We start from the raw sequence: 21,447 nt of genomic DNA on the forward strand, positions 1-21,447 counted from the left end.
GGGCATGTATAAAGAAAATTAAGCTTAAAGTGGCATTTTTGAGGATTTCTCTGTTCTAACATTGGTGAATCAGGGGCAGATGTAAAAATGCTGTTGGTAAAGCCTGTAGCTGTAAGCCAGAAGCTACAACCGCAAGCCACAAGCTCACAAGCTCCCTGTTGCGCTCCATTCTGATGCATCCACTTGCAAAAAATAGATCCATGTACGTCTTTGTTTTCCTCATCTAGCTCTAAACTAAACGACTGGATAGCTTTGATATAGCTTGCCATTTTTGTTGCATCTGTAATGTTAGGTTGGGGTTGTAAGGGGCTTTAAACTATGGGAGGGAGTGTTAGCAGATGGTTGACGGAAAGTAGGGGCAGGGTTACTCTGCACCAACAGTCCCGCCCCCAATAAAAATATAACGTGTTTTAGAAGATTTTATTTTTTAAATATAAATTTAATTTTTTTTATGTGTTTATTCATCTTTCTTCCCCACATGAATTTTTTCTAAACACATTAAAATATATCTGGTTGGAAAATTGCAATATGTGGACATGTTTGCCAAGAAATATCCAAATAGAATTTAATAAGAAGTGTTAAAGCTTTTTTTCTTATTTCTTGTTTGCACACTTAGCCTTATCTTTCTCTAAAAAGGCAAATCTGTCATTCTTTGAATTTGCTCCAAAGTCTACAAGCTTTAAAGTTCCCTAAGACCAACTTTTTGACCTCAAATGTTTACTTTTTACATCTTTGTAAGAGTAATACACCTCTGATGCCGCTTTAGACTCACTCCTCAGAGCAAAGTCTTCTCACAAGAGCATTTGCAGCTGGATGGCAAACATTTGAATGCATTTACACAACAAATTATTTCAAAGCCAATTTGGACCAGCTCATTATCCAATAATTATTTCATTTGGCGCTTATTTCTAATTGACTTCCCTCTAGAAAACAAAAAAAAACAGGGTTTACAGTTTAATTGCTTCAATAGTCATGTTATTAGCTAATAATTTGAACAGGAAATGTTTTATCTCTCATATGTTAGTTGCCTAAAAGTGTCTTGTCACTCACGTTCTCCTTGATTCATGCACGTGTCTCCATCACTTGAGGAGTGATACTTCACAGCAGCTTGCCCGTGTCATCCGTCTGACATTAATCCTGCTTTAGTGTCACGGTTTCTGAATCAGTGTCAAAGAAATGAATTCATCAGAAACATTTACAAACTTGTTTAAAGTGCTTTTGGGGACAGTTTGAGGTGTTTTAAGCAGAGGTGCAACATCATTTAGTGTGAGATTCCCCTCCCCGACCCCATGTGACCTTGTTTCCACTTTCTTGTGTTTATATAATTAAGGTGACAATCACTGTTTAAAACTGTCAGTCACATTGCTGCAGGGCACAGTCGACAAAATGCGCTCCAGTTCAGGTGTTGATGTGTTACCTTTGAAAATAAAAGCAGAAAAGTGACATGGAGGTGATGTTGGGAGCAATTTTGAAGCCTTTTTCAGTACCAATTTCACTAACCTGCCGTGGGAACTAAAAGTATAAGCAAATGACCAAAAAGAGGCAGCGGATGCTAATTTAACGTGTGAATGGCGTTTGCTGTGAATGCGGCATTACACCGGAATTAGCGGATTAGTTCAGAAGCGTTGCACTTTCTCCCAAAAGTGCAACTAGTGACTTATATGGATTTTTTTTCTTCTTTATTATGCCTTTTTTTTGGGTTCCTGCACCCTACTCCAATGCGACTTGTACTCTGGAAAATAAATTAGGCAGTGCTGCCATTTTTTGTTTGTTTGTTTGTATTTTTTGTCATCAGAGCATGTGGATTTACAGAACACATCTTCAGACAGTTAATCAATAACAGAAATAAGTGCACTAAGAATGTGAAGAAACGTGTTGTTGGGACAGGAGAGTCATCTGGAGATCATCTCCTGTTTCCTGACTCTGTCTAATAAACTTCACCACAGCTGCACATCTTGGGCAACATCTGTCAATTAAAAGGCAGCAATTGTGCAGCAATTTGATTTTCTCCTAAAGCAAAACCCCACTTTTCTTTCAATTTATCAAACTAAACCCATTATTGCAAGCTGGAAAATAACATTGAGTCATTTTTAATTTACAAGTTCATTTTTAAACAGTTTATTAGTCACTGTGTTAATAACAAAGGTTATTTTTCATCTTGAAATTAATATTAGATTACATGTTACTTCATATTAGTGAGAAATGTTTTGCATTTGGTCATACAAAATAGAAAAGTTCCTAACATATTATGTAAAATGCTAATTCTACAGCATAAAGCATAATTTTCCTATTCAAGCATTTGAAAAAAGCTTTAGATCTGGAAAAATGGCTAATTTTAGGCAAAAAAAAAGGTGACTGAATGTTAAAATAATATAGTTACTGAGGGTGCTTTTCTACTCAAAGCATGAATGTGCTCATGCACCCTAAGGACTCAAAGAAAAGAAAATAATTTTTGTCTAATAATTGATTAGTTGTAGCCTGTTTTGGGTTAAACCAACCAAGAAACTATAAAGGGACATGTATAAGTCAAAGATTTCCAGGCTTTTGTCATCCAACCTGCACATTCAGGTATTTTCATGCATGTATGAGTTCAAATACACTTTTTTTCTTTCACTAATGTGTACAGTTTAAATGACAGAAAAATCTGTTCAAATGAAAATATTAATATCAATATGGGTTCTCATCACTCTAAATGTTTTCTTTAATCTTTGCATTTCCCATTTTGATCTCTCCTGGCTGATCTCCCAGTTGCATCATTCGTAGAGCTTCCCTCAGAATCATGCTGCTATCACTGTTTGAAAAGAAAGGGTAATATTAACAAAGTAATGGCCCCTGTTTAATTTTCTCAAATTTAAGATTTGTAGTTTAAGAGCTAATCCTTCCTATAATCTGAGAATTTTGCTTTATCTGATATAAAGTGTCCCTTTTCTCAAACTCTCAGTGGAATACTGTGTGTCTTTTAGTGAGTAATGGCCTCCATCAGACCAAAGTCACTTACGGTTTTGCAGAGTTGTGCCCTGACAGTTGTTCCTTCTGTAAGGTCCTTCTCCAGGAAAAAAATCAAAAGCAAAAAACTTTGCATCTTATTCAAAACACACACCAGCTGTTTGGTTCAGCTTTCGCTGTCTGGATGACTATGTTAGGAACTTGCTTCCAAATTCTTTCGCCCCAGAATGATAGTAACTATTGTGCTTTCAAACACTGGAATTTCTGCAGATTTTTCTTTCATTCCCAAAATGTAAATTTTGTTTTACTATAAATTAATATGCATAAATTATAAGAGTTTACAAACACAATGGTACACTGTATTATAAGTATTCATTACTCCAACATCCAAAACACAAGAAAGAGACCGAAAGATTTCATTATTTTAACAGAATATTGAGGTATGTTACACACTTAGAATAAACATGGTCTAAATGTCAAAATAAAAAAAGTTTTTTCTTAGTTTGACTTTTTATTTTATTTATTTATTTTAGTCATTTATTTAACAGGGACAGTGCACATTAAAAGCATCACTGCAATGCGCCAGAATTAGCCCAAAGGCTATTTTTCATCCGTAGTCCCCGGACAGGTGTTAAAAATTGTCAACCTAAAAAACTAAAAACATCAATTAAATACATTAATTAAAAATATACATTTACAATTAAATTATCATATAAAATACATATACTAATAAAAAGATGCACATAGTGAAAACATAAAAAACAAGTATAAAAGACAGAAAGGTGATAGAGGGGAGGAGGAAGGGCAGGTGTTAATCCAGTTCAATGTGAACATGTTTGCTGTGATATGAGCCAGTTTTTTAGGTTGTTTTTAAACAGAGTGTATGTGGTGATGTGTCTTATGATGTGAGGGACAGAGTTCCATACTTGTGCTGCTGTTACGGAGAAGGCGCTCTGGCTGAAGGCACTTCTCCTCAGAGGAACTATACAGTCTTGTTTATCCGACCCTCGAGTCACTCTTTGGGAGGGTTTTCATCTCCTTATTCACAAAAACAAGTGCTTTTTAGGTCTGTAAAGAGTCTTCTCTTTTGTTCCTAATAGTTATTTATAACACAGAGCAGTGGATGCAGTTTAATTTACTTGGACAGAGATACGATAGCGCACAATACTTAAACAAATTGCTCTATAAAGGTGGATTTTCTACAAAGCTCCTTAAAGTCATGATTGTTTTAGCTGGTTATGAGTTTGCACGTGTGGTGTTGTGTTCATGACACCTGTCATCGCTTAACAAAAATCTTATGTAGGAGAGACGTTGTCTTATTATAGGTTGAGGATCACCTGAAACTGCTTCCATTAGAAAGAGGAAGACTGAACAGCAGAAAAAAGATTAGTATACAATAAATTATATTGAATAAACGTTTGAGTAAAGGCAAACAAAATTGGGACTAAATAGCTTTAATCAGCTTGATGTGTTTTTTGTGCAACTGTTTTTTTTTAAAGTTCCTTCTTATTTACTAAAGCAAGCTATTTATTCAATTTTTAGTTATTGCCCAAGGCCTTGGATGAGAAAGCTACTGGATGATTGTGTCTGGAAAATCAAGTGAAATTTTCAGTGAAGGAGGGACTCATGGGCCTCCTTCCCTTCACTATGAATTATAAGCAGAAACTCAGTCTAGACAAGCAGGTTGCAACATGCCAACTCACAAGTTTGCATTTAAAGGGATGAAAGATCTGAAGGCAGTGCATCCTTCAAGCAGAAGCACATCAGGGAATTCTCCAAAAAGAAAAACCAAACAGAAAATGCAGCAGATGTGGCGAAAAAGAGCAAAGATTTGCAAACCAACACACAATAAAAGGCATTTATCTACGGCTAGATTCTGCGAATCAGCCACTCAGCTTGGCTTTCCACAAAATAAACCATTATGTGAGTTGATGCGTGCAAAAACAAAGTTCTGTGTTTTATCTGTCAGTGACAGAATAGTGCTGAAACTAAGACTGCATGGCTTATGACAACAACTTATTTTAGCGTATGCTTTTTTTGTCAGTGTCACAATGTGGTAAAAAAAATCTTTTTTAAGAGAAAGACGACTGTTTTAAAGGAACAGTGAAATATTTTTGCTGCAGAAATATCCCAGCTATTATCTGTTTCATGAATCACCATTGGCAATCTTTATCATGAATACATCTGATTCCTGCATTTGCATTTGCATGATGTAACATAATCAACTCAGAGTATGCACTTTTTTCAATGTAGGATGAGCCAATATATTTAAAAGAAACACAGCTTAAATACAGTATTTGATCATATTAGTGGCTTTATGTCTGCTGTTTCTCTTTGTTTTATTATCATTTTCTTTTATTTTAGCACCATCCATGTTCTGTTTTTTTTTTTTTTTTTTTTTTTAGCATTTGTCCCCATACTTTCACTTTCATTGACCCCCATTGTAAATATTGTTTTTATTCTTCAAACTTTTCTTTTTTTGTAATTTATTTCTAAATAATTTTTGTTTTTAGAAAGCTTCTGTTTAATAAGTAAGGGTTAATGGCCGATGAAGTGTGCATTATCACTTTTTAACTCACGCCGTGGTAGCCTGAACCGTCCTCCGTGAAGTGCGTTAAAAAGTGAAGGCCATTACCCAACTTCTACCAGGGTCACTTACAAAAGCAATAAATATTAACCAGTTTTTAGTCCTTAATTCTTGTTTTTTTTTCTGATTTGGATTGCTTTTCTCACAAAAAGCAGACTATTTGTTATGAGGTGCGACGCGTCGTAACAAATAGTCCGTGTCACGCCGCACCACCGCTGCAGTCAAGATTCGGCAATATAAAGCGATATATATATGCTGATCTTTCCAATGGGTTGAATAAAACATCAGTTCAGAGAGAAAGTTCACCTCTTACCATTTGTTTTTGTCCAAATGATGAAGCAAACCATTGTTTTAAAGAATCCGGCGCAGTGATACAAAACATTTAAGCTAGGTGACCGGAACTTCTTTTTTCACCGTGGGTTATCCTGTGGTATAAAACTTTTTAATGAACACCCAGCAGCCAATCAGAATCGAGTATTCACCCGGACCATGGTATAAAGTCCTTTCTCATCGTGCAATGATGCTGTGTTTGCTCAACACCATGCAGTGAACTAAATTTTATTGGATCAATCAAAACATTTATAGCTTGAGACAAAAAAGCAATCAAAAAGAAAAAGGCAGGAGTTACCAGTTATCATTAGTCACTTTATTGTTAGTTTATCATGCTGGGATTTTCCCAACAGGACTTTAATGAGTTTAGAAGTGGTAAACCAACCGGTGAATAATGAAACTCCAGTGGAGACTGATTGGAAAAAAAATTTAATACGTGTGTGTGTATGTTTATCCTCTTGACTTCTTTATTTTCACACACTCTTCAACGACCGTTCATTAACCTCTCTCAAAAATGTCTCCTCTGAGCCCCTTCAGAGCAGTTCACTCTGCTTTGCTGCACACAAGATGTTGTTCATGAAGATTCTCTTCTTTGTGGACAACACCTCACTGCTTCTACAGTCAGGATGTTTTAACTGAATAAACACACCTGTCATTCAAATGCACCAAATTATGAGTCGGTCATGGGTATGTAGTCTAAAACCCCTCTGAGACAGCCAACAACAGCCTGTTTGCTGCACCTCACCTGTCCTAAAATGTAACACATGGTGTATTTAGTCACTGTAGCAAGTGACAGGAAAATTCATGAGACTTTGTTTTTTTTCAGGTTTCCCTCTGTGGCCACATGTCTGATAGACCAAGTTGTTGAATGCGGTTTTAAGGGAAAAAGGCTGCTGAAGCTGGAAGGTTGCCAGTGTGAATTCTCCTCTCTTGGCTGGCCTGAGCAACAGGCAAACGCAGCGAATGCTTTGGATGTTTTGATTGAATGGGTCGCAGGGATGCAAAGTCATTGTGATACATTGGCATGAGAGTAATGAAGTCAGCAGACATCCATTGGAGAATCTATAGTTTCCTGAAAGAGAGAGGAAGAAATGGCAAACAGAATGGAGACATTGTTTTTACAGGACTGTCTAAAACTAAGAAGGTTCTGTTTCACACACATTGCGTCCAATAAGATTAAAGAACTTAAATAAGACTAATATGACTCTGCATTGATACAATTTAATAACATTGCATCAAAATCAGGTGAATTTTTGCCACCAATACATATTTTATACAGTCACATATCCATCCATTCTGAAAACCTGCCTACTCCTGGTCAGCCTATCCCAGCCACTCAACAAGTTTTTTCTCCCATCCATCAGAGGGGCACAGAGAGACTAACAACATCTCACACTCTCATTCAAACCTGTAATTGACCATTTAAAGTGACCTATCAACCTCTGAAACATGGTTTTGGACTGCGGGAGGAAGCCGGACTGCCCGGACAAAACCCAGCACAATTTTCGGGAGAATATGGAAACACAGAAAGTTCCCATGCTGGGGTTTCAAACCAAGGGCCTTGCACTGTGAGGCAAGAGTGCAAACCACTACACCTCAGCACAACCCAATAGTCACATATATTTTTTGTGATTTTATAACCATGGTGGTTTAGTTGGGTTAGGATGGCCAAATGACTTGGTCACCTTGAGAATACTAAGAGGTTTAAGGTTAAATGACTTCATTGTTCAGGGACTTTTGAGGGACCTACATTCAGTTGAAGTCATCGCCCATGCAGGTCAGGAGTGTTCAGCCTATTTTAAAAAGGTGAACAAACGTACTGGAATTTGACTTTTTTCCAACCATCCATATTGACCTCCTTGACGTCATTGCTCTTTCTTCCTTCCGTCCTGTACCCCCCGTCATTACTATGACTGCTCGAGGGCTTTGTCACAAGAACTTACTTCAAATGGCCGATGCTGTCGTTTGTCTGGAGAGGACCTTCGTCGGGCTCTTGTCTATTATCCCTGCTGCATGGAAGTATAATCTGCCTGACAGGACCTCCAGCTATTTTTTGCACCCTTTGACTTCGTTTGACTTTTCCAATAACATTTAAAGTTCACAAAGGATTGTCATCAGCAACGATTATTTCAGATTGTACGGCATATGTTGCAAGTGAAAAAGTTTAGGTAGAACCTCAGTCTCAGATAATTAAAACTGCAGCAGAATGTCGCATCTTTGTTGACATGACTTAATTTGATGAGTTAAAATGCAAGTTTTAATAATTTTGGATTAAATCAATGAACTAAGTAGTTTATTTAACCGTGAATGTCTGATCATAAAAAAAAATGTTATAAAATCTTGCTTGTTGGCAAAAGTATGATACAATAAAACTATATAGACAACGTCAACCACTGCTTGTTTGGAGGGAATTTCCCTCAAAATAAGCGCCAAACTTGAATTAAGGCTGTGAGCAAAGCCACATTTTGTCCCCACTTGGATTCATGGTATTAATTTACTTTCTTCTGGTTCACAGCAAATTGTCTGTGCTCAGACTTTCATAAAACTTTACAAAATTCTAGTTTAAGTTTTGCCAGATGAGATTTTTAGTAACTTGTAAACTGGTAATGTTAAAAGTTAACTTGGGAACAATTGTACATCATTATACCAACAAGATCTTAAATTTCACCAATTTGTGATTTTATTTTGGTACCAAAAATAAGATATTTGCCTCTTGATACATGTAGTTTTAGGGCAAAAATTGGACCAGAAGTGAATGTATGGATGAGAAGCAAATAGTCTTTCAATTAAACCTTGTAGGTCTACTTGCGACGCAGAACAGAAGTCTGCAATTTGTTGAGCTGCTGAAAACAAGTCATGTTGTTTCAGTAATGTTTAAAAAATAACACATCCACTCGATGAAAGCTTAGATCAAGGTAAATGGTTTGTACATGTATTGCGCTTTCTACCTTCCTCGATGTCCCAAAGCGCTTTACAGTCACAAACCCATTCACACACTGCCAAACACTGGCACCACCAGAGGCAAGGTGGGGTTCAGTGTCTTGCCCAAGGACACTTCGACACGAGGACGGGCAGAGCGGGAATTGAACCTGCATCTTCCAAACAGAGGTAGGGCGGCCCTGTATATTTTTTCATTTTATTTTTCATGGTCACTTTTACCAATGACAAAACTTGTTTTTAAGTGTCCTGTGACTCATATTCCCACCTGGAAAATCTTTGTGTGACTTGAATGAAGTTCAATAAAAAAAAAATTGTAAACTGATTTAACTAAAACCAAAATATTTGTTTTTCATTCAAAAAGAGAAAATTTAACCTAACGAAATGTTCCCAACAGTTTATTCTTGTTGTTTCACCTGATTGCTTGATTTATACAAAAGTGTTGTCAACATCCTGAAAACAAAATATGTGTTAAAATCATTAGTCAAGCCTCAGACTGGCGACCTGTCCAGGATGTACCTTGCCCAACAGTAGTCAGGACAGGCTCCGGCAACCCTGTGACCCCGAAAGGAAAATAGTGGGTTAAAAAAATTTATGGATGGATGGATAATTCAACTTTCAGAATACTTTAAAACCAGGTTTTTCTCTCTCAAATTTTCTTCCTTTGCTTTTTCCTCAAATGTTTTGTTTTTTTAACTTTCATTTTCATTTGATTTTATTATCTCAATGTTTTATCAATAATAAATTGGAAATTTCAACAAACAGGCTTTCTATGAAAAGTCCAAGTGAAGGGAAATATGAACATCTGAAAAAGGTGCTTTTACTCTGCTTAGTATTCTTCTTTGGTGTAAATGACAGCCCTGGTGGATATCTGATCATCGAAGCTATCTCAGTTCTTGAAACCTTTCCTTTTTCAGTATGTTGTGCCTGTCGAGGGTCGTCCCACTCACTGGTGGCATAATCCGTGCTTTTGCTTACCTGTAGCCCGCTTCTTAGGAGGTCCCCGGTGTCTAATAAGGTTTTTTTCTCTGTGTCGCACCAACACCATGGAACGAGTGAATAGACCACAGATAAGCACATCAGGTGGAGCAGTGGGGAATACAGAGGAAAACCGGGGCACGGTTGACAGAGACATGCTGGTGCCCCTAGGAGAAAGGAGAGCGCACTGAATCAGAGCAGAAAAGTGCAGAAGAGTTTAAAAGAGGATGCTCCAACGTCACATTAAAAGAGACAGTGTTGAAGTAGTCTGTGCATCTTTTAAAGAAGCAAAACTAATGTAATTGTCACAGGGGACTCGGATTAATAATGGTAATCATCAAGTGGTAAACTTAATAAGGAAAACATATTCCCTTTTGAGGTGCTAGATCGAACTTTTTGTCTCTTTCATAATAATTACCTTTGCCTCAATTTGCTCAAAAGGCTCATTAAGTGGTTGAGTTTTGATGCCATGTTAGGCTGGCATTTAACACCTCATTATGTTTTTCTAAACATTCTTGCATTAATCATTCCCATTGTTCATCCTTTGTAACAAGTGTCATGACCAAAACAGCAGTTCCAAGATCATTTAGCTGTAAGAAACTCAGCAAACACAACATGATAGCTGCATTAATCACAGGAAACACAGAGCAGCAGAAGCCGTTTATGAAGTCAATTTTTCAAATGTACTCTTGTAATCTGGTGTTGCAAACTGTATGATAACGTGAATGGAAACTAGGTCATGGATGCAGAAACCAGGAATATTCCAGGTTAGAAGAAGAGGGATGATATTTTTTGTGATTAATAATCCGATTTTTCTTTCATTATGTGTGTATGACACAAAATACAGAGCAAGAAGATGCTGGGCTTGTGCTCCAGTCAGTCTCTGTTTACTCTTGCAGCCATGGGAGGTCCACTGTGGGATGGCAAACAGCACAGTGGGGGTTTTATATCAAGATAATTCACATTTCTTGAACCTACATCTAACTGAAATTGCATCGCTACATCAAGACAATATCCGCCGTGTGAAGCTTCCATTTTTTAAAATAGTAAATGATGCAATCACAAAAAAAAAAAACACACACACTAAATTGTTAAAGTTTAATAGACATGCCCCCCCCCCTCCCCATTCCCAAAACAGTCCAGAAAAAAGGAACATTTACACACTAATTCCAATCGTATTTAGGGAAAAAAGGGAGTCAGTAGAGGCTCTCCCATGCTAGATGCTATAGAGGTGTTGCACATATCACACATTTTATTGCACATTCTGTCGCTCAATTTAACCACGATTTGTTTAACTCTACTTCCTTGTTCTAGTTACATTTTTATTAAACTGTGCTTTTGTAAATTAGCGGTAAACTATATTTAGAATGTATTAAATATACTGTCTATTTTATATGATTTAAAGAAACTGTTCAGCAGAGGAAACACAGTCAATGGTTGCTACATTACCTTATAACATCCTGCTTCCCCTAATCCGCTCTTGATTCCTGGGTATCCTCTGCCCTTTTCCTGCTTTCATTGTATTTGTTTTCATTGAGTTAACATGATTTTAAGGAGATCTCATGTAGAGCTGAATATCTCAATTTAAAGCTGACATGTTTTGCTATTATTCATGTGTTTTTTCACAAATGCTCCAGTTTTGGATGCCGTTTTGGATGTTACAAACTCTGATTAGACAAGCACAGGGAGGACTTTTACCCTCTGTGGCTCAGAAGGACTTATTTTTGTTATATGCCTTTGCATGCTTATTTAGAAAAACTGCAAGTAAAGCTTCATGTCCTAAACAAAGTCGTGTATTTTAGCTACATATTTATACTTGCTCTGTTTGTAGATGGTACTTTTTGGTCCTGCATGTGCTCACCTAGAAAAGCAAAATGTATGAAATACCTGCAAGGATTATTTTTCAATTATTAACTTCAAGCTGCTCACTGCTTCATGGTTAAATATAATTTATGTTTTAGTCGTCAGTTTTTTTTTTTTGTTTGTTTTGCTTATTTAACTCTAAATGTTCTTTTTTTTGTCTTAAATTTGAAGTCATTTTGTCAGCTTGTTTTGCTTAGTGTCCATTGGCCTGCAACAGATCTTCTCACTGTTGTTTCTCAACAATCATTAGTTCATGGTAATGCATCTAGTGGTCCATAATCTAATGCTCTCTCTGCAAGCAGGCTATCTGCGGATAGTGGATTTCTTAGGGTTTGGATTCTTCTCTGCATGGATGTGGTTCCAGAGTGATGCTAACTCACATCATAAAGATTGCAAGCAGGATGTGTGTGTGTGCGCGTGTGTGTGTGTGTGCGTGTTTTATATAACACAAGTAAGAAGACTCAACCACATCACAACCCTCCACTGTAAACATGAGCCAAAAGATTCAGAAGACTGAAGGATTCTTAGAGTATACAGTGAAGATCTTGAAAAGGCATACTGTAGAATAAAAAAGCAAAATGTAGACATTTTTGTACATAAATAAACTTACTCTAAGAATGAAAAAATCACAAGATGAGTGGAGAAGAATGGTCTGATGATAGAGCCTCTGTAGAGCATGTGTTAAATGAGGAGAAAGCTGTAAGACTTGATCGGAGATGAACAAAAATTAAGTGGTAGTTTTTAATTGCCCACATTACAACAATAACACCTTGGTGTGAAATGAAGTTCATACTTAACAGGATTTGATTTAGAGGGAGCACTGAGGATGAGTCAACAGTTATGAGATCCTTTAAGACTGTCTTTGGATCTTGACATATGGTTGTAATTGATCATAAACTCTTGCTCTAAGTACAGTCTTAAAGCAGGTGAATAAACTCACAGATAAAAGCTGAATTCCTATTTGTTCAGGATTTGGCTGAGGGCTATCTCAACTACTGCTCAGTTTGAGTAATATGTGAGCTACCATATCTATCACAGAGAAATGCTGAAATGAACCAAAAGCCAAAAAAAAGAAAACCTATAAATTATGGCTTCTCTTATTGTTTTATGGATGTCACATTTTCCATCTGGCAGGACAATTTAGTCCTACTCTACATTTCAAGAGTGAAAACTATAATAGCTAGAGCATAATCTGTGCATTAGTATATGACTCAGTGAGTTTAACCAATTGACATTTCTCTATTTCTTTTATTAAATGTATGTGGGGGCACACAAGTGCAAAATCTTTCTCTAACAAGCTAATCTTTTAAGTGAGCAACCTTAAGACCAGAATACATGTCCTTTTAAAATGTCCTTTCAATGACACTGCTAACATGACCACAGAGATTTAATTATGCTTAATGGCTTCTCAGCTGCTTCTGCCAACATCCCATAAAAGTGGAGTAACATGAGTCCTGATGTGAATAAGAAGAAAAGCAGCTTTGATGGAGGATTATCAACAGAGCAGTTGTGTTTTTGCAGCAGAACAAATGATTCTGAATGAGATGAACAAAACATGTGTTCATGTGGCTTATTGTTTTTGTTGTTGAGCTGAGTTACGCCAATTTTTCAGCTCCATAGTTATTGTGATGTCATCACTGGACCGGACCAAGAAAGCCGGACGATTGTTGGAACGCACCCCAAGAAGTCGTTGTAGAACTGGATATCGAAGGTTGTTTGTCAATAAAATTATTTGATAAATTATCTATTGACAAAAGTATTAAAAAGCTGCTTTAAGGTCAAATTTATAATATAATAGGAGGTACATACAAAATTCCTCTAGAGCCATGAACATAAACTGAAGGCAAGGGGTCAAAACCAATTTAAATGTAAAGAAACACTTTAAATTTATGATTTTTATGTTTTGTTTTTTTGTGTGGAAATATTTTCATTTTGTTTCCAATGATGACTTGATGAACTGCTTTCTTAGCTGCTTCTGTTTCCAAATTAGCTTCAGGTTAGAAGCCAGAGGTTGTGTCCGAATTCCTGCATACTCACTACATAGAGGAATATAGTGCCATTTTGTTTTCAAGATATAGTACCCCTAGATATTTCCCAAAAGTCTCAGCGAAAACTAGTGGGCACTGTCATCTGTATGCAGAACTCTATTGGCTTCACCACATGCGCAAACCATATGTCACTTCAGCCAAAAAAAATGTTAGTGATGATCCAAAAAGGTTTGTTACGTGGTAGTAACTAAGGTGTTAAAAATAATAAGTATCTCTTGAAATTTGTATCGTGCATGTGCAAATGTTTTCTTTCGTTTTGTTTAACTGCGGTTTACTCTCCATTGTAGGAGGATCCCACCATCTTCTGACCAAACAAAAAAGCTCTAATGAAAAATGTATGCGAATCATTACAAATTTTGTTTGTGTGTGTGTGTGTGGTTTAATTTAGTGACATTCAAGTGTGTTCATGCTAGTGTGTGTCGATAGGAACAATTGGAATTGTGATGTCTTCTGTCATTTGTCAGATCGGTGAAGAAAGGAAGTGACGTATGGTTCATGCGTGGGGTCTTGCGGTGAAACTGGTAAAGTTCTGCATACAGATCGGGTAAAGACATGCATCGATGCTCACCAGGTTGGCGAATATAGACCACAATGCATTGCATTTGAACAATTTTTTTCATGTGAAAAACGTTTTCAACATCAGAACATAGTGGATTGATAAATAGTTTTGGTAAAATGTTCATATTTATAAGGTTTTTATGTTAATAAATCACATTTACCATTAAAAAAAGTGAGCAGGGTGTTAGTCCCACGCTTTACAGTTTTTTTAGCAGTTAGAGAGTAAGGAAGGAATTTGGACATAGCCTGAGTTGGTGCTTTTACCAACAGGAAGTGTATAGTGTATGTATCTGTTCAAAACAAGGAAATAAATAAAAATAGCTCCAGAATACATTTGCTAACTATAATAATTAGGAAAAAATTGTGCAAAAAAGAAAGAAAAGAAAGAGATGGCAAACCTTGTTGATATACTTACTACTTTTGTTAAATGTTTTGTCATAGATAAACACTGTATAGATAAGCATTGTAAACCATCCTTCTGTTGGTTGATGTGTGGGATTTTCTCTGGCCTAAAAGCTTCACTTGTAGAATTGCTTTTAAAGGGTTTCACTTTTTTCAGACTTTCTTATTTGTAAACTAAATGTTGGGCCTGAGATTTTTTGTAGTATAAAAAAATCATGTCCTGTCACTTTTTTTTACAATAATAGAAACTTCTAAAATATTTATCATAAACATGTCATGGTGGAAGCTGAGCTGGCTTTTCTCTCTTCTTATCTCAAACAAATACTGACTGATTCTATTAACGAGTTGAAAATGAAAGTGAAAATCAGAAGAATGGAAGTTCAATGCACGGCCATCAGTTTGTGTCAGTCTTGTCACTTTATGCTTGCATGGTTAGGAGGTTATCTGACTTTTCTACATACCAAGCAGACAAGATCTTCTGAAATCTATTTGAAGTGTGAATGAAACGCCTAACAATCATAAAGTAGCCCTGTTCAAAACACCCCGCTGAGCATAAAATGGTCAGACTTCACACTCCAAGCGGGAAGTCTGACACTTCTAAAAGCTTTCAAAGGACTTATACTTTATTCCAGAACATGTGTCCTCCAGCAGGACAGTATTATCAGCTGCTGTAGATTTTTTCAGTTGTGCTGTCATTTGTCCTGTATGTGTTGGTGTAAACTGTTTTCAAAGTGGGTTCACTTGAACTCAACTTATGCTTTAGGAAAAGAAAAAGACTCATAGGAAATTCGGTTCTCCATGAATGGCTACTGGCACCAAGGGGGGGAAAGAGAACAGTCAGATTTCACACTGTGTTTTAGAGAAAACAGGACCAGACTCGTGTTTGCAAAAAAAAACAAAGATAAAGTGAAAAATGATTGTGTCAAAAGAGGAGCAAAGTTTTTAATGGATCTTAAAGCTGAGAAAGTGAAAAACAGAGTTTGGTAATTGCATGGCTTCTAGCCTAATGATATCATTTCCTCCTGACATATGCACATCTCCCACTGATACATCAAGCAAACATAGGCAAGAGGCTGTTATTGTCTTTTTCCTGTTTTCCCCACATTTCTTCAACTTTGTTTTGTGTTTTCTGATGAAACATTCTAGATAACAAAGATAAAAAGGAAAAGAAAAAAAAGAAAGAGTTAATCCTTCCTAAATAAAACTACAGGAGAACCTTCCCCGGTGTGTCTTTTTTGTCTCTTCCAAACAGAATTACCGGTATTAGTGCACCTACAAGGTGAAATGCAAAAGCTTGGACAAGATGTTAAGCATTAAATGCACTAATACCCTGGTCTCTGTGTCTTTCTTTTGTGCCTCTGTCTCTTCTCCTCAGGCTCAGAGTCTCTCAGTGTTTTCCTGCTGTCTGTTGCATTCGTAATATGTACCATTTGGCTGGTAGCTCTATGTGGCGTCTGCACCTGGTGTCAGCGTAAACTGGTAAGTTACTGCTTTACACATTTCAGAGCAAAAGTCTTGGCATTGATGCGTCACTAAGAAGTGGCGTTAAACTGTTAAGTCTCCAAAATAAAGCATGTGCTCCAAAACGATTAGGATACATGGAGTCCTTTTTTTTGCAAATAAGATTACTGCCAGTACTGCTTAAGTGTTCCACCTCATATTTAAACATTCAACACACCTTTTTACATAAATATGTTTTCCCCAATGTGTTTCTATACTTCTATACTAATAGCAATGAATCTGAATTCTTCTGCTTACAACAGTGACACATCGACCTTGAATTGAATGTAGACTGTGTACTTGTGGTGAGAAGTGGGAGGCTGTGTGTTTGGTCATGACAGAAAACATTAGTGCCCTCTGCAAACGTAGCTATGTGTGCAAAGAGCTTTGTGCATCGTGGCTGTTTACTTCCAGCCTCCAGCAACACTCTAGTGATTCATATGTTAATGAGTATCATTCTGCCACAGGCAAAATGAAGTGATTTTAATTCCTCATATACATTTTTATCTGCTTTCCTACATTCTGTCCTGCTTTCCTCCACTTACCTCTCTGATGTTCACCTCTGCTGTCTGCCTCTGTCTGAATGGTGGCTGTAGCACAGATGTTCGCAAAATGTACGCACGCAAAAGTTAATCACGTTTAGATGGAAAATGTTCATGCTAAATAATAAGTTACCATTGACAATAAGGCACAAAAGTAAAATCACTTTTTATGTTTTCTTTCCTTTTATTCTTCCTGTTGTTAGTTTGGATTATAATCTACAATTCTACTTTTCTTTTTAAAGTAATCAGGAAAAATAAGTCTTTAACCATTTTAGCTCTGTTACCTTTTTCTAACATGGTCTTGCGAATACAAATAATGTTTTCATATTTTTACTAGAGTGCAAGTTATTCAAGTTATAAACATTTTTACTTGGAACATTAAGGGTGATTTGAATGTTTGTCCTAAGATGTAGAAACATAAGGAATGAAAGTTTTCTTTAATTAAACAACTGCAATGGCTGGAAAGCCTGTTAACAGAAAACCTATGAAAAAAAAGAGAACATTGGGTTTTTACTCTATTTAGAATAGAAACTTTGTGTGTATTTGCTAGTATTTCTTTGCTTTGCTTTATATTATGATAATAAGATTTTAACTAGTCTAAAAAAAATCTATTCTTATTTTTTTCAATTTTTCCCCAAACTGCAGATGTTTGTTTAACCTGTACAAACCAATTATTCAGACAAATACTAGTCATTTATGTTTATATTTATTTATTTTTAAGCTTGGACCTTATGAGCTCATACAATGCCATAAACCTTTTGCAGCAAACGTGATTATCCCTGAAGTGCAACAGACAGTTTCAGTGAGAAGGAGTGTAGCATCTCACCTCTGGCGCTTTGCCCACGCAGCCAAATTGATTATCATGAACAATCCAGCTGATCTGATCTACCACTGACCAAGCCAGAAGGTAAAGAGAGGAGTGTTGACAATAAGACTTTCTATTTTCTCAGTGTCTCAAATAGATGAAAGTGACAAGAGCTTTTCCATTTGAAATTTATAATACAAAACAATAGGAGTCCTGTTCACTTTATTTTTTGCTCGCTAAACAAGCTCAAGGTAATGAAGCTACCTTTGATCCAAAAGAGTAACTGAAAGAGAGAATTCATAACAGAACATTGATTTCACGAGTTCATAAATCTTAAAAATAATTTAATTTAGAACGCGTACACATTCTGAATATTTTGAAACCATAGAACTTTGTGTTCTTGTGTTCATCTGACCACGTCACTTTACTGTTGTCAAATAGTTTGACTCTGCAGGGAGGTGAGAGTTTATATTAAAGCTCAAGGGGATGTAAAGCAGACTGGCGCAAAGAGGCACACATTCAGAGAGGAGAGGAAGATCCTGCTGGCTGGTGTTTAACATCCAGATTTGTGACAAAGACAACGATAGCACCACTTTGGAGGGCCACGCCGTTTTGAAAGAGGCGTCATTGTCTGTGCATTTCATCTCCTGTGGCATCTCTATCATCCTCTGCTCGGCTTAATAATTCCACATTCTCTCTCAAGCCTTCTATCCTGTTTCTTTGTGCTTCTCACTTCCCCTTCCACTCTGTGCGCCTCTCAGTTGCTCCTGTTTCTCCCGATCAGCCCTTCTGTTTCTCACATCCTCCTACACTCTCACCGTGTTGTGCTCCCTTCACCTTTCCTCACCAGCCACTTGAAGATTTTATGATTCTGGTGAATGATAGATGAGCTGCACTTGATAGTTTATTTTTGATTGTTTGAAGTCCATCCATCTCGGTCCCTTTACAGGCTAGTGGATGTAGGTAAAATTCAAGCCCCCAGGCTCTCCATTGAAATCATTTATGCGGGAATAAGAGGTGTGGCATGATAAATAGTAGACTGAAGAGGAATTAAAGATGGACACAATAGAATACTATCTGCTGGACACTGGACAAACGTCTAAAAATAATTTTTAAAAGCTAATCAAAAATTTCTACCTTTTTTAAATTTTACTTTTTTTTTTTTTGCTCTTGTCATAAGAAAATAGGTCAAAAATAGACAAATGAAGATTTTGGTTGGAGCTACAATTAGGGTTTACTCTGAGTGAACAAGTGTCCTTATGTCACTTAAAACATAACAAACCAGGGAGCTATTAATCCTCTCCAACTACATCTCAAAGCATCTGTTACTTGCTTTCCCAGACAGCCTTTAAATATGCATGAAGCTGCATTAATAACTCTTCATGTGGTACACTTTTAGATTTCGCTTAAAGCCTCCATATACTATATTTAAAAATTGCATACCATATATTTCACACTTTGTTTAAATATTTCTGTGACCTCGTGTGTGTATAATTGCCTATTGCCTATATGTATATATATATATATATATATATATATATATATATATATATATATATATATATATATATATATATATATATATATATATATATATATATATATATATATATATATATATACCCGAAAATCTAAGAAACACACTTTTCACAGATAAATAATTAAACAAACAGGTTTTTTTGAATCTTGACATCAGACTCCCACCCTTTTTTGTGTTTAATCTTCAGGAAACTGCACAGATCGTGATGATTGGAATGTGCAATAGTAGGGATTTGCTTATAAACCTAAACATTAGGCTATTAAAAAAGCAGCTTTTTTTTAATATTCATTCAGGGTTAAGCTCATCTTTAAGGTGAGTTACACTCATCTGTATAAGAAATTGTTAAATCCTGTCAAACACATAAGTCAGACAATAAGAAAACCTGGAGTTATTTATCAAATCCATGTTGTTGTTTTTTTAAAAGGACACATTAAATACTCTTGCTAAAGCTGTGAGTGTTAACAAATGCAGTGTGTGACAGAAAAACTGCAGGAATGTTATCAGCCCTTTAAATGACTGCTGTCAGTTGTCACTCTAAATTACTTGACAACCTTCTGAGCTGATTTGAATAATATATATGATGTTGATTTTTCCATTGAGTATGGAGCTGCTGGGCATTCATCTCTGTGGGATAGCAGCCATGTTGTTTTCCACAAAAACCGAAAAAAAACCACCTCAATGGAGGCACATTGCTATGGCAACGTCATCTTCGGTTTATGACTCAACATCTTGATTTGACTCTAAAGAAGAGTTTTCTAAAGAGGTAATTTTTTATTATTATTTTTTTTTATAATGGTCCTTTAGGGTTAATGTTTTTTTTGTCTTTGTATCACAAATTTATCTAGAAAGGACAACACAAGCAAATGTGTGATACTTTAGAACTTTAGCTTACTGTATGGCAGTGTCTGATTACCAGCTTACAAGCTCAAGCATAATGGGTTCATGCCTTGTGGAGTATTCCTTTACAGTAAAACATTAGCAAGAAGTGTCATGGTGGATAATTAAAACTTCAAGTTAATGAGGCAGATAATTAATAACAGCACCATATGGTAATGTAACTGAATTTTCCTACGAGTTTTGAGCCCATTGAGGTACTTTCTTGTGTTAAATTGAAAATGTTATTATTGGCATAATAATATAATCCTCTCTGTTAGCAGCTTGAGATTGTGTCTATATTGTGAATGTCTAACCCAGTCCCATGATGAAACATGAAGGAGAAGTTACCACTACATGATGGATGTCATGTTAAGATATTCTGCTTTACCTGCTGCCATGTTAACTTTGTTTGAATTCTACAGTTATTTTTAGTATTATGAAGATTAGGTTCCAAATGTTTACCTTGCACTTTTTAGTACTTTTGCCTTTTATTTGTTCAGCTCACCCGATTTGGTAGCTGGTTGCTTTTTAACAGCAGTTTTGGATCGTGTTCAATTGAACAAACTTATAAAGGCATGTATGCTTTTAATTAATTCTTTGTCCTGCACAAAAGCCTGCGCAAACTGCCTTTCACATTATTGCGCAAAATGTCTTTCACTCAGATGACACTGAGTGTCATCTCCCTTAAAAGAATTGAAGTCCATTAAAGTCTTAGTCACATGCACACTTACAGGGGGTTAACCTGTATGGATGCGGGTGCTGCAGGTTTTTAGGTTGTCCGGGCCCGTGGAGGGTCATGGAGAGGAGAGAACACATCTTAAGGTGTGTCATGTAGTCTCCTTGAGGCTTGTTCGGCCAGCTTAAGGGTAACTTTTGAAAATGGAACACATGATTGTCATGAGTGTGGTAAGTGTATTTTTGATTATTTGCTAGGTGAATGTAAGTTGCTTACACTTATGCCATACAGGTAATTTTAGTTGTTAGTAAGGTGCAAGTACTGGCCCCATGATGACCCATCTGCATGGTACCCCAACTTTACATTTTCTTTTCTGATCAACACCGAGGCACTGAAAATAACGTGTGGTACATGATTAGGTGGTGTCCGTCATTAAGTGCATATTACTTATGTTCATTAATTCTGAAAAATGATTAATTCAAATAATTGCTACTTTGCTGGCATGCTAATTAGAAAGTAAGCTATTTTTCTACTATCAAAACACTGTTTTAGCTCCAAAGAACAGACAGAACTGCACAATGTGCATTAAACCATATAATGATAGCTATTAAATTTTACTTTTTTTTAGTTAATGCATTCACACGGCTTATTTTAATACGTTTTATGTGTATCTACAATGTCTGTTATGTTGTTTGCATATTCAAGCATGAGTTCTTTTTATTTGCATCACATTGTAGTACAGCAACCCTTTGTTTTGTTAGATCCTCAGCAGCCAGCTGTTATGTTGGCATCAAACCAAATCAATCTTTGTGATGGAACCTGATGCTCCTTTGAAGCATGTCTAACAAACACTCCAGCA

At 36.4% G+C, this 21,447-nt stretch overlaps 1 protein-coding gene across 5 annotated transcripts in view; it reads left to right on the top strand.

Moving 5' to 3' along the window:
* The window catches only part of syt7b (synaptotagmin VIIb), a 97,934-nt gene that overhangs the window by 23,310 nt on the left and 53,177 nt on the right, over positions 1-21,447 (top strand). For 4 of the 5 annotated variants that reach the window (XM_078945167.1, XM_020713656.3, XM_020713661.3 and 1 more), the window contains exon 2: positions 16,025-16,128. In XM_078945167.1, coding sequence (XP_078801293.1) covers positions 16,025-16,128 — 104 coding nt within the window. Of the gene's footprint in view, positions 1-16,024; positions 16,129-19,666; positions 19,800-21,447 lie in introns of those variants that run through there. The other variant, XM_020713664.3, reaches the window with a different exon arrangement.

This window comes from Oryzias latipes, chromosome 3 (assembly GCF_053564925.1).
Source record: "Oryzias latipes strain Hd-rR chromosome 3, Olatipes_Hd-rR_3.1".
Taxonomy (NCBI): Eukaryota; Metazoa; Chordata; class Actinopteri; order Beloniformes; family Adrianichthyidae; genus Oryzias; species Oryzias latipes.